Source organism: Scophthalmus maximus, chromosome 16, assembly GCF_022379125.1.
Source record: "Scophthalmus maximus strain ysfricsl-2021 chromosome 16, ASM2237912v1, whole genome shotgun sequence".
Taxonomy (NCBI): domain Eukaryota; kingdom Metazoa; phylum Chordata; class Actinopteri; order Pleuronectiformes; family Scophthalmidae; genus Scophthalmus; species Scophthalmus maximus.
The window spans coordinates 15939475-15953378 of record NC_061530.1 but is presented as its reverse complement, the minus strand read 5'-3'; the positions used below and the strand labels follow the sequence as shown (position 1 = coordinate 15953378).

The 13904-nt window shown below is 44.2% G+C and overlaps 1 protein-coding gene across 2 annotated transcripts in view; it reads right to left on the bottom strand.

Moving 5' to 3' along the window:
- dock1 (dedicator of cytokinesis 1) overlaps positions 1-13904 on the bottom strand; it is a 156985-nt gene that overhangs the window by 19470 nt on the left and 123611 nt on the right. For both annotated transcript variants that reach the window (XM_035613879.2, XM_035613880.2), the window contains exons 32-40: positions 11320-11378; positions 10523-10674; positions 9353-9438; positions 8859-9015; positions 8127-8167; positions 7684-7774; positions 5516-5635; positions 4169-4258; positions 3721-3825 (exon numbers count right to left, since the gene is read on the bottom strand). In XM_035613879.2, coding sequence (XP_035469772.1) covers positions 3721-3825; positions 4169-4258; positions 5516-5635; positions 7684-7774; positions 8127-8167; positions 8859-9015; positions 9353-9438; positions 10523-10674; positions 11320-11378 — 901 coding nt within the window. The remainder of the gene's footprint in view (positions 1-3720; positions 3826-4168; positions 4259-5515; positions 5636-7683; positions 7775-8126; positions 8168-8858; positions 9016-9352; positions 9439-10522; positions 10675-11319; positions 11379-13904) is intronic.

Below are 13904 nucleotides of genomic sequence, written 5' to 3'. Positions count from 1 at the left end.
ATTAATTAAAAGGAACTGCGGCCATGAAATATGCCCAGGGACATTTTCAAATTTGCTTTGACAGATAAGTTGACTAAAGCGCATTGACTTCTACAGATATTTCCTTTCAAAGATTCGGCCCAATCTGGCTAAACTTTGTCGCAATTTTCGGCTGGTGAACAGCTGTGAGATTTGGCTTCTATTTATCTATTGTTTTTCTTTGATTCATACAAATCCAATCGTGGACACGTAATCAATGCATACTTTGTGCTTTCACATTCTGGTCGGGTGAACAGCTCCTCATTGTCACGATTTCTCACTTTTATTAGCTCTAAACATGCACTAGATAGTTCTGGGGAAAAAAAGAAGATATTGAGTCATTAAGATAATCATTCCGTCTAAAATGGTCTTTTCCTTCTCAGTTGGGGAGTAAAAAGTTAATTTCATACAGTCGAGAGAAAAAGCAGCAACCGTTCATTGAGCTGCAATGTCTTCAAGTTCAAGTGTAACTCAAAAAACGAGGATTTAAGCTCTTTGGACCAGTTTGCTGGAAGACTAGAAGATGTATGGGTATTGTAATATCGGTAATAAAGTGTTGGAGGTTGGAGAACGACTAAAACAAAATTCCAATATCAGTGTTTCAACCTCTTGGCAGTGACGGTTCACCAGGAAAAATGTCTGTAGAATGTTCGGTTGTTTATTGTCAATCTACTGCAGAATCAGATAAAGTTTAAATGACACAAATGGAATAAAAAAAAAAAAGGCCATCTTGTTTAATTCCAAAAACAAAATTAAATTGTATGAGAAGAATGCAAAGAGTGCTCCCTAAAAATGTACGCGTCAGGGAACATTCCTTCATTTCTGCGAGTGTGCTCAGGGAGGAACATTTTGAATGATAGAACATGATAGCTCATATCCGAGTGTCTCCCAGTGTGCTGTTCTCGGATACATATTTCAAACCAACTCTCACACAGCCGCAAATGCTCTTTAAGCCGAGCGCTCACAGGAAACGCAATACGGCGATTAAGTAAAGTTCGGGATTGATGGGAGGAGGAGGAGAAGGAGAAACACGCCAACTGGGTGTTAAGTGGGGGGACACAGAGTGTAGCGGAAAATCTGTCTTTGAAACACGGAGGATACCTTTAAGGTTTCGTATAGCTGAAAGCAACCGAGGATTCTTCATAGAGCCAGCGAATACAAAAGAAGGTTTCAGCCATGCTCCAAAGACCTCTTGACGAGTTATTGTGGCTTTCAAGGTTAAAACTTTAGATATACACTTTGCGGGTAACAGAGAAGTTAAACAGTCTCTACATGTACCTGGCGATGGAAACAGACAATAAATAAATACCAAAAAATAACAAGGATTAGTTGTGAGGGCAGATCTATACATGATCTTAAGTATCCTAGTGTCTAACCACATTAACAACTCATAAATCATAAGCAGGTAAATCATAATCAATTCTTGTGGTGGGGTGAATAAAAAAATACCTTTATCAGAAGTATTGATTTTCTTACATAATTGACTTTTTCCTGCTATGCTGCAACACAACACGAGCAAAATTGGGGTTTGAAGCAGATAGCCTCAACACGACATTCATCTCAATTAGTCACTCATAAGAATTCTTCCGTATGTGCTCACAGATATTATTCAATCTAATTATGAAATATATCGAGAGGCTGAACAAAGAGCTCTTTTAACAGAAAAAACTGTGGGAGCCGTGATGAAAGGGAACCGACTCTCTTTATATCTGTTTTGCTGAATTCATTCAACGATACTTAATACGATAATAAATGGGCTGGAAAATAATTTTGCGAAAACTGTGTTGCAGCAGAGGTCCAATTCGTACACTCACTTGTATCTACTGCAGCATAAGGAAAGCCATGATTTAAAAAGGGCAAAACTAAAAACAGGCAAATCAAGTGCAGATTCCTCATGGCAAGGACAACCCTGCAAACACCTGCTCTGGTTATTTAAATGCAAGATCAGACGGCAGCGTGGAGAATACAAAGACAGGAGGAAAGGGAACTCAAAGCTCCTCCGAGGATGTTTAAACAGCCAGTTAGAATGGCCTGTTCAGCTCTGTGATGTAACGTCTGTAATGGGAGTTTCTGCCCTGTCCGATGAAAGAGGTGAAGAGGAGCACGTGGAGATCAGATAGTCGCGAACAGGCGTCGTGAAATGGTTGTTTGCTCATGAGAGAAAGAACCGGGTATAATCAGGGGGATCGCTGATCCTGAAACTGGACATTTCTGTGTGGACCTTTAGGGCCCTTCAGTGAGTTGGCCTGTGTGATAAAAATGTCTTGAAACTCCTCCTCCTCCGGAGGAGGAAAATAAAAGGAAATGCTTTAAAAGTGAAATAAATCATTTCGTCTTTGACGAACATTAAACACTGGCATCACAGAGAAGTTTCCGAAATCAGTTAGAATTTTCTGTTTAAATAAAATCTGATATGAGGCTGGATTAGGGCCCTCGTCACAGACGGAGGAAGGGAGGTCTGACATGCACACGGTGGCGGCTCACACACAGAATAGGGCCTGGGAGGAGATATCACAGGCCTGTTAAACACGTACTCAATTTGTGATAAGCTGCAGTCCGATTGGCACAACGCCGGACGAACATTTGGAGGAGAAATACGGATCATTTCAGGTTCAGCAGCCAAGTGTCCTTGGTTATAAATGGACTTTTGGGAGGATTATTCAGTTTAATCGAGTGTTCCAATTCATAAAGATTACTGGGAAACTGACGACTGTCGTTTTAGAAACCATGGTTTCCACTGACTGCACTGTGGCGAAATGTGGAGTTCCAACTACACGAATGAGCGTAGACCAGAGTGTTTTGGGGGTTATTGTCCAAGATTCAGCAGCCACCAAAAGCAATTTACAATGTGACCATATCACGTTCCATTGTGTTCATGGCTGTGTTGTGCAGGTGCGGACAGGGCGCCCTTGTGATGCAGACCACGCTCACAGCGTGGAGAAAAGGCTTTTCACTGAAGTCCAGGTAATGGAATTAAAGGCAGTGTTTGTCGTGTGATCAGCCTTCAGATAGGATGACAAACAAGACTGGCTCCGTTCTTGTTTGTCATCCTCCTCGGGTGCCACAGTTTTCGTAGTCACGTTCTGCAATGGCAGACGTTAGGGGAATTTTCAGGGATAACCAAGTGACCCGAGTGAATTTCTTATCGACAAGTTCAGGCTTCAGGGCTTTACAAAGTGGTCCGGTCGCTTTGCAGTTCACACTACATGACTTCCTGTCTCATGACCCCCCTGTTACCTGACAGGGAGAAATGACGGACTCGTACAGGTGCATCTCAACAAATTAGAATATTGGGGAAAAACTAAACTTTTTCGCCAGGTAGGAAGTGACATTTTATTTTTATATACTATACTCATCACAAGCCACAATTTGTCGGCGAGTGGAAAAACGGACTAAAAGTCCAGTAGTGTTAACTAGGCATTAGAGTACAAGCTAAAAACAGATGGATATAAGATACGTATCAAGGAGAAAGGCTCAAGGAGCGGGGAGAGACAGACCATGAATGAGAACCAGGAGGCTGGGAGGGTGAGAAAGAGAGTTTTGGAGTCACAGCTCTCTGCTCGACGTGTAAAACACATGTATTGATGCCCGGGGCTGAAAATGAAGCAAGGCACAGCAAAACCTATTGATTGTCTGCTTTGACGAGTGGCTCGCCCACGCGGTGCTTTCAGCAATGTGCAGGGTGCTGAGAGTTGTACTCACTCGAAGGAAGGAGGGGAACCCCATGCCGTAATAGCCCACAGCAAAGTAGTCTGGTTTGGGCCGGATGACCTTCACTATGTTCTCATAGAACTGGGCCTGCTTCCTCTGTTGGGGGATACAATGCAAAACTTCAGTGGCATGGAAAACATTGATACTTTTTCATTTAAATGATCCTTATTGGAGATCTTATTATTTGTAAAAATTGCTGTGCTTGTTTTGCATCATTTGGGTTATCTTCCCTCTAGATCAGGAGATTGTATGCTCAGTAATTTTTTCCCGGTTTAAATAAAAGGTAAATAAATAAAATAAAAATATTCTCCCTCCAGGAAACTTCTTATTTATCTGGTGTCAATGATCAGTGAGTCCATATAGTGGAATTACTCTTAAATGTTTATAACAAGGAGCACATAAAAAACAACGGCAAAAAAACCCCAAACAGATGACTTACCAAGGATGCACTCAGCTGCTCAAAGTCAAACATTTCATTCTCGTACTGTTCAGCTAGTTCCTTTCCCAAAATGATCGCCTCCTCCCACATCTATTGGGAACACAAATGGAGACGTAGAGTAAACAAATCAATTGTCACGATTCAAGTAGAAACAAAGTATTTCCTTTTCTGCCACCTCAATAACACAAATTAATTCTCCCAGGCAATCGAATTCAACATAAGCCTATTTGAAAATATAATCATGTGAATTCTTTTCACGTCAATATATTTTTCTCTCTCTCTATGATCTAGAACACCCAGATGCAATCCTGTTGGGGAAAAGACCTTTCATCATAGTGATGCATCCCCCAGTCCCGTTGAGACTCATCCACTGCAGTGGAGTGTCGCAGATACTGTAGACGGGAACCACTCGAACATGTTGAAAGGCTTCTAAGTGGCTTCCTGACAGATTAGATTGGGCCGAACTGATCTGGGTCAGGCTGGAGGTGGATCGAATCCAGGCTGCTACTCAGATCCGCCTGCCATCAGTGGGAGCAGCGGCGGCAACGCCATCTGGGACCGTTTTCTGGATGACACTCTTGGATACGGTCCTCTGTTGAAACCCCACTCTCTGGAGCGTTGATGTATTCCTGCAGCCACCGCAACACTTCCTGATCACTCTGCTGTGTCTGTAAGTTTATACGAGGCTCTCCCAGTTTGTTTTCTCCGTCGCCATAGCCGGCTGAGTGACAGCTGGCTAGAGAACCACGAGTGGCGGCTGCACCCCAACACTGGTGACACATGCAAAGCCTCGGGACATCATCTCTGAGAAGCTCTGGCTGCAGTTCTGCAGACCCATTCCAAGCTCAGCTTACAGACTGAAAAACATTTTTTCTCTCCTCTGGAATAAAACATTAAGCGGGTAGAAGAATAGCACAGCAGTTAAGTCTGAGGCAATTATAAATGACCCGCTCATCACACCACAATCCAGCGATGTTATACAAGTATGTCACTGAAGTGGTATGAGCGAAAAGGCAAAACAGGGACAGCAGGAAGAGAAGAGCCGGGGAAAACGGATTTAAGAAAAGGTACGAGGCGACACAATAGAGCCACATTAATGCCTGTGCCGTATTAGAAGAATGCTTTCATCCAAAAGAGCATCAGCTAAAAGAAGAAGATTATTTACAATCTCTGAAAGAAACATAAAACTTCAATTCAGCATCTCCTCTTCACAAAACCCACCTTCCGAGGCCAGAAGAGGAGTTTAACAGGGATGAAGATGTCTAAAAATAGCATCCTCCGAGTCCAGGATTCATCATGATTACGACCACTCTTCCACGTGTGTGTGTGTGTGTGCGCATCTCTCACCTTGCCCTTGTCGAAGTAATTGATAATCTGCTGGTAGAGCTGATCCTTGAGCTGTCCTTGCGTGGCGGCATGGTAGCCGTCTCTCTGGGTCAGGTGGGCTGCACATGGCTCGTCTGACCACTACAGAGGACAAGTTATACATCGGGGGTCAACACACTGTGCAATACAATACAGAGCTAAAGTGGAGCAAGTGACATGAAATCAATCACTAAGTTGTAGCCAATGCAAAAGAGGTGAGAGTGATGTGGATTTCTTTTTCCAGCTGCCACTCAATCGGGCAGCGCAGGATTGAAACTTAAGACTCGGAAAACGAAACAACAGGCGTCAATACATATTGAATGGTTCAGCGAGAGCATGCATGGTCACAGGTCATACGGCTGATGCTTGCTGTTACAGTCTTTAACACAAGATTCCCCACAACAATGGCCCTCAAGCATGTTAGCCCATTGGAAGCCAGTCTAGTGAATTATAAACAGAGTTCGGACAAGGACGATTGATGCAACAAAAAAAACCACAACAAGAATGCAGGGGCATCATTTACCGCTGTCACTCCATTGCACCTTTTTGATTTTTGGACACAGCACGGATAATAATGAGGTTTCCCATAGGCTCGAGCAGCCTGGCTAACAGGGAGATCCGACTGGCCTCTGTGTCACGGAGGCAGCCATTAGCCAGCAGCTTTAATTGGGATTCTGTGGGGGTAACCTGAAGAGTGAAGATCTCTGAGAAAATCTGGCCAAGTTTGGGGTTTTGAGGGGCCACATTTGAATAGCAAAAGCTGGGAACTTTGCATACCCCGCGCCGGAGATGGCTAAAAAAGTAATTGCTCTGCACATTGTTGCTGTGGCACGAAGAGGGATGCCGGGAGGCTTTGGATCAAAGTATTGATTCCTTTACAGCTGGACCGAAGCATCAAAATGTCTCTGTTTATTCATGGATGGCCAGAGACCCTGCATCGACAAAAACCCGCAGTGCTGATACACTTCTGACAATACAAAAAGTGATGCAAATTCATCAACCGGTATTATGCTGCTGCAGGTAAACTACTGGATGACTAGTTAAAATTACAGGAGCGAGTTTTGCTCTGTAAATGGTTGTGGATGCAGAATTAAGCATACATCATCCATTTTAATGCAAGCATGTGGATAGCAAAAAGGAGGACAGCGACTTTAGGAGGACAGATTACCTAGGACAGAAAATTGGAGAATAAAGCATTCGCAGATTCCGTGGTGCAACAAAATATACCGATTTCCAGCATATACCGCAATTGTGAGTCCATCTCTAAAGGTTTGCTATGATTGCAGGCGTAAAACAATAACAAAAATGTGTCCTGCAAATCCTGCTCGCTGAGGAAAATGCAATTGAGTCAGTCTGCTCTCCCCTGTCGGGACCTGAACAAAGGCTGGAACAGTCAGCTATTTATGCAAATACAGATGAGATGTGAGGTGCAACCATATTGGATAAAAGACAGAGAGGAACAACTCCAAATTCAGGCTATACCAAACCCCCGACTGGGAATAGACACTGCAGTTTTTGTGTGTGAGGAGTTTCTTTTGGGGGGTATGTGGAACATTTTTGACAAGAGATAAAAAAAAATTCTGAGGCTGCGAGCAGGTCTACTCTTACAAGAAGGTGTAATCCTAAAATGAATGATTCCTGATAGCTTATAAATATTAATGTATCTGATTTAAGTTATGAGTGTGAGGTAAGGACTTGCCCCGTTTCCACCTTAGACCTTGAACCATGAGATTTACAGAGGAAGTTTCTTCATTTTCCAGCTGACAGAGAGTAAAAGCACACCTTCGACTTGCAGCCCCTCCGGTAGCTGTAGCTTCCTTTTCTTCCGTTCTTAAACACTGTCCTCGCTATTTTCAGGAAAGATCAGATACTAGCTGTGATTTGCGCTGACTACTCGAGGTTGAAAAGATGCGGCTCAGCAAAATCTGCCCTCTTAGCAGTCACCTCATGCCATGACTGGATTACAGGGATGCTGACTCTTTCTAAGTCACATTCAAATTCAAAGATACACACTTGTTAAATGCCAGAGGTTCAATACCGTCGGCCTGATAACAGCTCCAGCGAGTGTGGGTTCCAGGATCTGTGCTGTTTGAAGTATTTTGGAGGGTTTAACTGCACATTAATGTGTTGTTGGTTTTGTGTCTGTGTACCTTGAGCAGTTTGGCGTGTAGCAGCAGAGTGTAGGCCGCCTCTGTGTAGTTGTCGCACTCTTTGTGGAGGTCACATAGCTTGTACAGGTACCTGGCAGGAAAGAGCAATGATTTATGGGTCATGTCCGGGAGGGGGCTCCTCACACTCCGACAACACACGGAAAGTTAACTCTGCCAGACTGATCTGCGATGACAGCGTCTTTTCCCTCAAATAACTCTTGGCAGAATGATGGAAAAACTCTGACTGGCGAGATTATGGTGGTTTTCAACAAAATCAAATATTTAATTTTGGATCTCTGGGTGTGTGCGGCCGGCAGGGAAGGAGCCCGATGTGCAGTACTTAGCGTTTGGCAGGTAGAAAGGAATGAATCAACGATTCTACTTATGTAGTGTATGTTTTGTAAGATCATACTTCAGCCTGAACATTCAACACTAGATCTTACCTGATGTACATTTCCTCTCTGTCGATCTCCTTGTAAAAGTTCTAGAGGAGGGAAAAGATTTTTTAGGAAAGAGTTTTCCACTGACAACATTGCCACACTGTTTAAAAGGTTCAGCGTGTCATGCTTACAATGCATAATTCCAGAAATCACTGGACTGTATGAAACAACAATATGTTGGCTGGGTGACAAAATCATTTCCTAAATTATGGACTGGCTTTGCAGCAGGCGAACTTAAAGTATCTACAAAGGAAAAGTCAGTTGGCTGACATCGGAATCACAGTGGTGGGCTGTCGCACTGCTCTCTCGGCCAAAACAGAAAAAAACTTATATTTAATACATGAGACAGCACTGGAAAAACATGACTCACATAAATGTTGAATGTAGGCCACGGGCCTGCAGTCTTTTCAATGCCTCCACACGTCACGTGACACAAAACTGACATTTTGGTGCTCCTTGACGAAATGTCACTTCGCAGGAGCGGGGGGTTCCCGATGAGCTGCTCCGTGAGAACATCTTAATGCGTTGTGACATGTGGACGTGGCTGTTATTGTTTTTTCTATTTTTATTGGATTGATTGAAATCAATAGCCTGTGCACAAGCCCTTGGGGTTGATGATATAGACGTAGAGAGTGTTTTATGTCATAAAACGCATCATTTCGTTGCAGTGGGGCTGCACTTGACTACGTGTCATTTTTACCGGGCTTGTGCGTATCCAGAAATTGAAAATCTTACGAGCACGTTGACGGTGCAGCTCATGCGGTTCTCCTTGTTCTCGTCGTGCATGATGGTCCTGTAGTCCAGCAGCCTCTCCAGCAGACGAACCACCAGCGTGACGAAGTTCTCGCCGGTCTTGGCCAAGTACATGTGCTTCCTGCAGTGCTCCAGCAAACTAGTGTGTGTGTGTGTGTGTGTGTGTGTGTGTGTGTGTGTGTGTGTGTGTGTGTGGAGTGGTGGGGTGCAGTGGTGTTTTGTGGTTGTGAATGTGAAGGAAGAGAAGCCAGGGGCAGAGAAGAAAACAAATATCAAGCAAGTAGAAGAGGCTCTTCGACTGTGAAAAATGTCAATCCAAAAATGCGTTAGCATCGTCAAGCACAGCGGCAAACTTTGATGAGAAGTCCTGTGATCATCAGCACACTGTGATTATTTTGAGGAGTGCTATGTCGCAATTAGCATCATCTCACTCGTGAGAGGCTCAGGCGTAATCCTGCCCATTAATCAGCACTTACATTTTCTGAAAGAGAACTTTGTACTGCTCGTCTCCGCGGCCCCCCTCCACCTCGTGATCCAGCTTGGTGATGATCTCGTTCTCAAACTGCAATTAGACGGAGCAGGCGTAAATAATCAGTGTGGCAAATTTTTCAATTCATTAACGCCATCTCCCCGTCTCACTCGCGTTGTCTCGCCCTCGCTGCGTCGAGGCTGGGCTGAGAGGATCTGTGCTTCCGTCTCCTTCCCGTCCCTCCCTTTCTGCCCAGCTGGCTGTGGGCTGGTGTTTTCCATTCATCATTAAAGCTTTTCTTTATCTGTGTGAATCTGGTCAGATGAAAGCCAAAGGGGCTACACCATGAGACGCAGCCCGCTTACTCTTACTGTGTTGTCTCTGTGGCTTCTGACAGCGATGAATGGTTCGTATCTCTCTGATATTTGTATGTAGCAGCTGGGTTTTATTGTGCTACAACACTTTTTTACATGTGTTGGCAAATTCAGAACAAGAATGAAGAGTGCAGTACGACAAGATAAAAAGGTTGTTCTATGCTAAACCAAGGATTTATGACAGAGATAGAAAGAGACCAAGTAAAGTGAATATTAGTGGTCAGGCCAAAAGGAAATTGATCACATTTCACTAAAGGGGAAGAATAAGAAAGTGTCAGTCACTTTCAATTGGCTAAATCCTGATTTAGCAGCCCTCCCTCTCTCCCCCAGTGAAAAAAGAAAAGACCGCACTATTGGCAGGGATGATTTGACAGAGGGATGCTGGCTTAACTACCACCGTATTCACGTGGAACACATGGTCCAGCGTAGACGTTGGTGCTTAAAAATTTTGTTGCAACCGCAATGAGCATCACACACTTTGGGAGCCAACATAAATATCACAGAGCTGAAAGCTGCCTGAGACGTCGTATGGCAGAACAGCTGCAGCCAAACAGATTTTCTCATGCAGAAAGGCTTAATTTTGCACTGTAACGAGGCATGACATTAAGTTCCACTTACCGTGGCTGTTGATAATCGCGGCACAACAAAATGAGATTTGCAGAATTACCAGTCAGCTTGTGACTGCCATGATACTTTTTTTTTTCTTTTTTTCACTCAGATGGACTACTCCTCTGCAACATTTTACTCCTCTATAAGAAATTCCCAAACCAACATCGGCTGCCTTTTAATGTCAGGTGACGCACCCGCTGGAAGGTGACGCACGTGAAGTGGAACTCGCACTGCATCATGTCGAAGAAGATGGGGATGGTGGCCTTTCGCAACTCGATCTCGGGAACTAGCGTCATCTCCAGTATGGGACCCACCATCTCGGGGATGAATTTGATCTTGTGGGGCCCTAAGAGAGGACAAAAACAAACAAACACCAATGAATCCATATAGATAATGCACAGTAAACACTGACTAATTTGTAGACTGTTGATCCTAAATAATTCCTAATGCGCTGCAAATTTAAACGCTCTTTGTATTAAACACAGACGACATCTGTCTCCCTTTGTTTATCAAATCTTCTCTCGTCAGAATTTTTTCGACAACAATCATACAGTAAACAACTTCCCAGTCAGTCATTGAGTCGATCTAATCCGGTGGAAAGCTCAAATTAAGGGATCAGATGGTTTGGGTCACAATGAGGGAACTTGGAAGGAAACGCAGGTGCCCAGATCTAACACCTCATTCCTTGCGCTACAGTCGCATCCCATTGAGATTTGACTGCCGACACGCATGGCGCTAATTAACACATTATTATCTATATTTAGCCGCTGCTGTTCTTTTCTGGGTTGACTTGTGATGACTGTGAAGGTACGCAGTCGACAGATAATCACGGGCAGATAATAGAGAGAGCAACACCTAAACGCACGTCAATTGCCCTCTACTGCATTGTTTGCATAGCTGAACTTAACAGTGAAATCATTTGGAGAATAAAATCTCTGGTTACATGAGAGCAAAATGGAACATTGTGACGAAAGGGTTGGTAAAAAATTACCTAGATTGTACCACATGTCCCTGATTTCGAAGCCAATTTGTCTTCTCATGTCCTGGTACCTGAAACACAAACATTAATTTTTTTAAAGCTTACACGTATGATGCTTTTTCAGTGTTTCCCTTTCCTCTAGCGTGTTATATAGGTTTTTTGTGTATCTAAAGGGAGCTCCCCTCCTCGACAGAAAACACTGCACCTACTATAAAAACAACAAAAGGTAAAAGAAAAAAAAAAAATCTGGAAACTAAAACACTACAAAAAAGCTCCCAAGTTCACAGAGGACACACAACCACACAAAAGAAGCAGTTTGATGAAATGGGATGCTATTTTGTTTTTATCAGATATATTTTCAATTACTACCACGGGGCTCCACAGAGTTAAAGAAGTACTTCATAGCCTCTCCGAGTGCTGCTTTGGTCTGATGATGCTCCACGGGGGCAGTAACCTCAGCTGAAGATAACACGGGTGTGTGTGTGTGTGTGTGTGTGTCCTGTCGTCTTCCTGCAGAGCGCTGAACGCTGGAAATAGTGGAATGCAGATCCTGGAGTCTCATCTCTGCCTGAATGACGCCCGTTACACAAGTTTGTAATGAGACTGCGTAGACACAATTACGATGCTCTGACCGATGAAAGTGAAAGTCTTTCTTGGGGGAGGGGGGGGGGGTTTGGATTACAAATGGCACACAAATGAGATACTTCCACTCAGAACAAACACACACACCAGTGGACTGTCAGCTGTGGTCTATCATCTCTCCATGCATTTTAACACACACACGGAAGGCCAAGGACGGATGAGATGAGGCAAAGTGTTTGATCAGACAGCCTTTGTTGATATTAGTTCTCCAAGGTCGACTTGGTGCGTCAAGAGCCAATAAAACAAAGATCTGCCAAAGAGGCTGGGGGGGATCACTCCCGTCCTGACTCTTTGTCTGGCTTTTACAAATCACGGCTTTTTAAGCCGATCGGCTCTGCCACGTCTGGGTCATGAACCAATCTCCATGGCGGCTTGGGGCCCCGTCTCCGTGCCCAGGCACAACTGTCCCGGGTCACAGAGAGGACAAAAACTGTGACGTGGAAAAGGACAGCGAGGGGAGAGACGGACAGTGAGTGATGGAGAGACTAACAGCGGTGGAAACAGTGGGCAGCGGGGCAGAGATGGAGAACGGCCCCCGTGAAAACCGATCATATGAAACAGAAGTAATGACTCCAGTTCCTTCAAAACAAGCAGATAAGGAAAATAGAGTAAGTTCAAGCCTGAAATTGTTTGAAGCTCCAGAATATAGTGGAGACAATGAAGACTACGGTTCAGAGAGAGACATTTCTGACCACCACCCCCTCCCTCGTCCACTGGCCTGGCGTGTCACACTTTAGCTGCACCATTGCATGCTGAGAAGTAATCTGGCGTATTTTCACTTGTGGTTCAGCGAAGGGGAACAACTACTCTAAACCGCAATATTGTGGATCTGTTGTGGAACAGTTGCCAACCATCACAGTCTCCGCGAGCGTCTGACCGAGCTGATAAAACAACCGCAGCCCCGGTCTCGCAGTTGTTCCCCAACCAATCAAGTTGCAGGAAATATGGTCACAATCTCTCCTTCTTCTCCGGAGTTATGGCATTGAGTTATGTGAAGTTAACATTCAACCTTTTCGATATAAGAAGTCCTCACTTTGTCATTTTAACACATTATCCTATTAGACACTTTGGATTTCGAAAATTAACTGTGTTTTACTCAATCCGACAACATCCAGTTAGTCGGGGCATGCATCAAGAGCTAAGTATGATAAATTCAAGGCGACACTTTGATGCGTCTGCAACACAGTGAAATTACAAACAAGAGACTTAATTCAATTAACAAACACCAAATCAAACCTCCTTTTTTTGTCTGCAAAATCAGATCAAATAAGCACAGCAGACTAAACAGACTACTGTTTCAAAGCCGTCACCTGGCCGGATCAGCCAGCAAAGGCATTTAAAGACATTTAATGTTAGATGTGGTCTCAGAGTCATCAATCATTTTCCTCCACCGTGCCCTCACCAGATGGTGGCACTGCAGGCGACTGCATTATTTTGCCCGTGACAGGAATCCGGCCACCCGTCCGACATCGGACTGTCACACTGAGGGACTGATGGAGGCCCAGTGACACCTCGGTCTCCTCTGCACAGCACACATGCCAACTTGCGTGACATTGCAGGACGAGTAAAAAGATGAGGGTTTGAGGTCTAAGCGTGACAACTAACCTGACCTCTAATTAACATCCCTTCCGTCTCTTTCACTCGTTGTGACATTTCGGAGCACACTGTAGCCCCGATGGAATCCTGAAACCCAATCGATTGTTTTTGCCGATACTGTACAAAGACACATTAATGTATTTCGACAAGAGGAGGAGAAAGAATCCTTAGCAAAAGATGCTGCGTCACCGCTTCGCAGCCTGGCTACTTCACCAGATTTAGCTGTCAAAGGGAGGAGCGTTGCAGAGGATTGATCTTCAGGCAGGGTATTGGCAAGATGATGAAAATATAAATAGATGCCTCCCGCTACAAATTTCCGTAAAAGCTGCACGGAAAACAAGAGAAAATGGAAATGCATT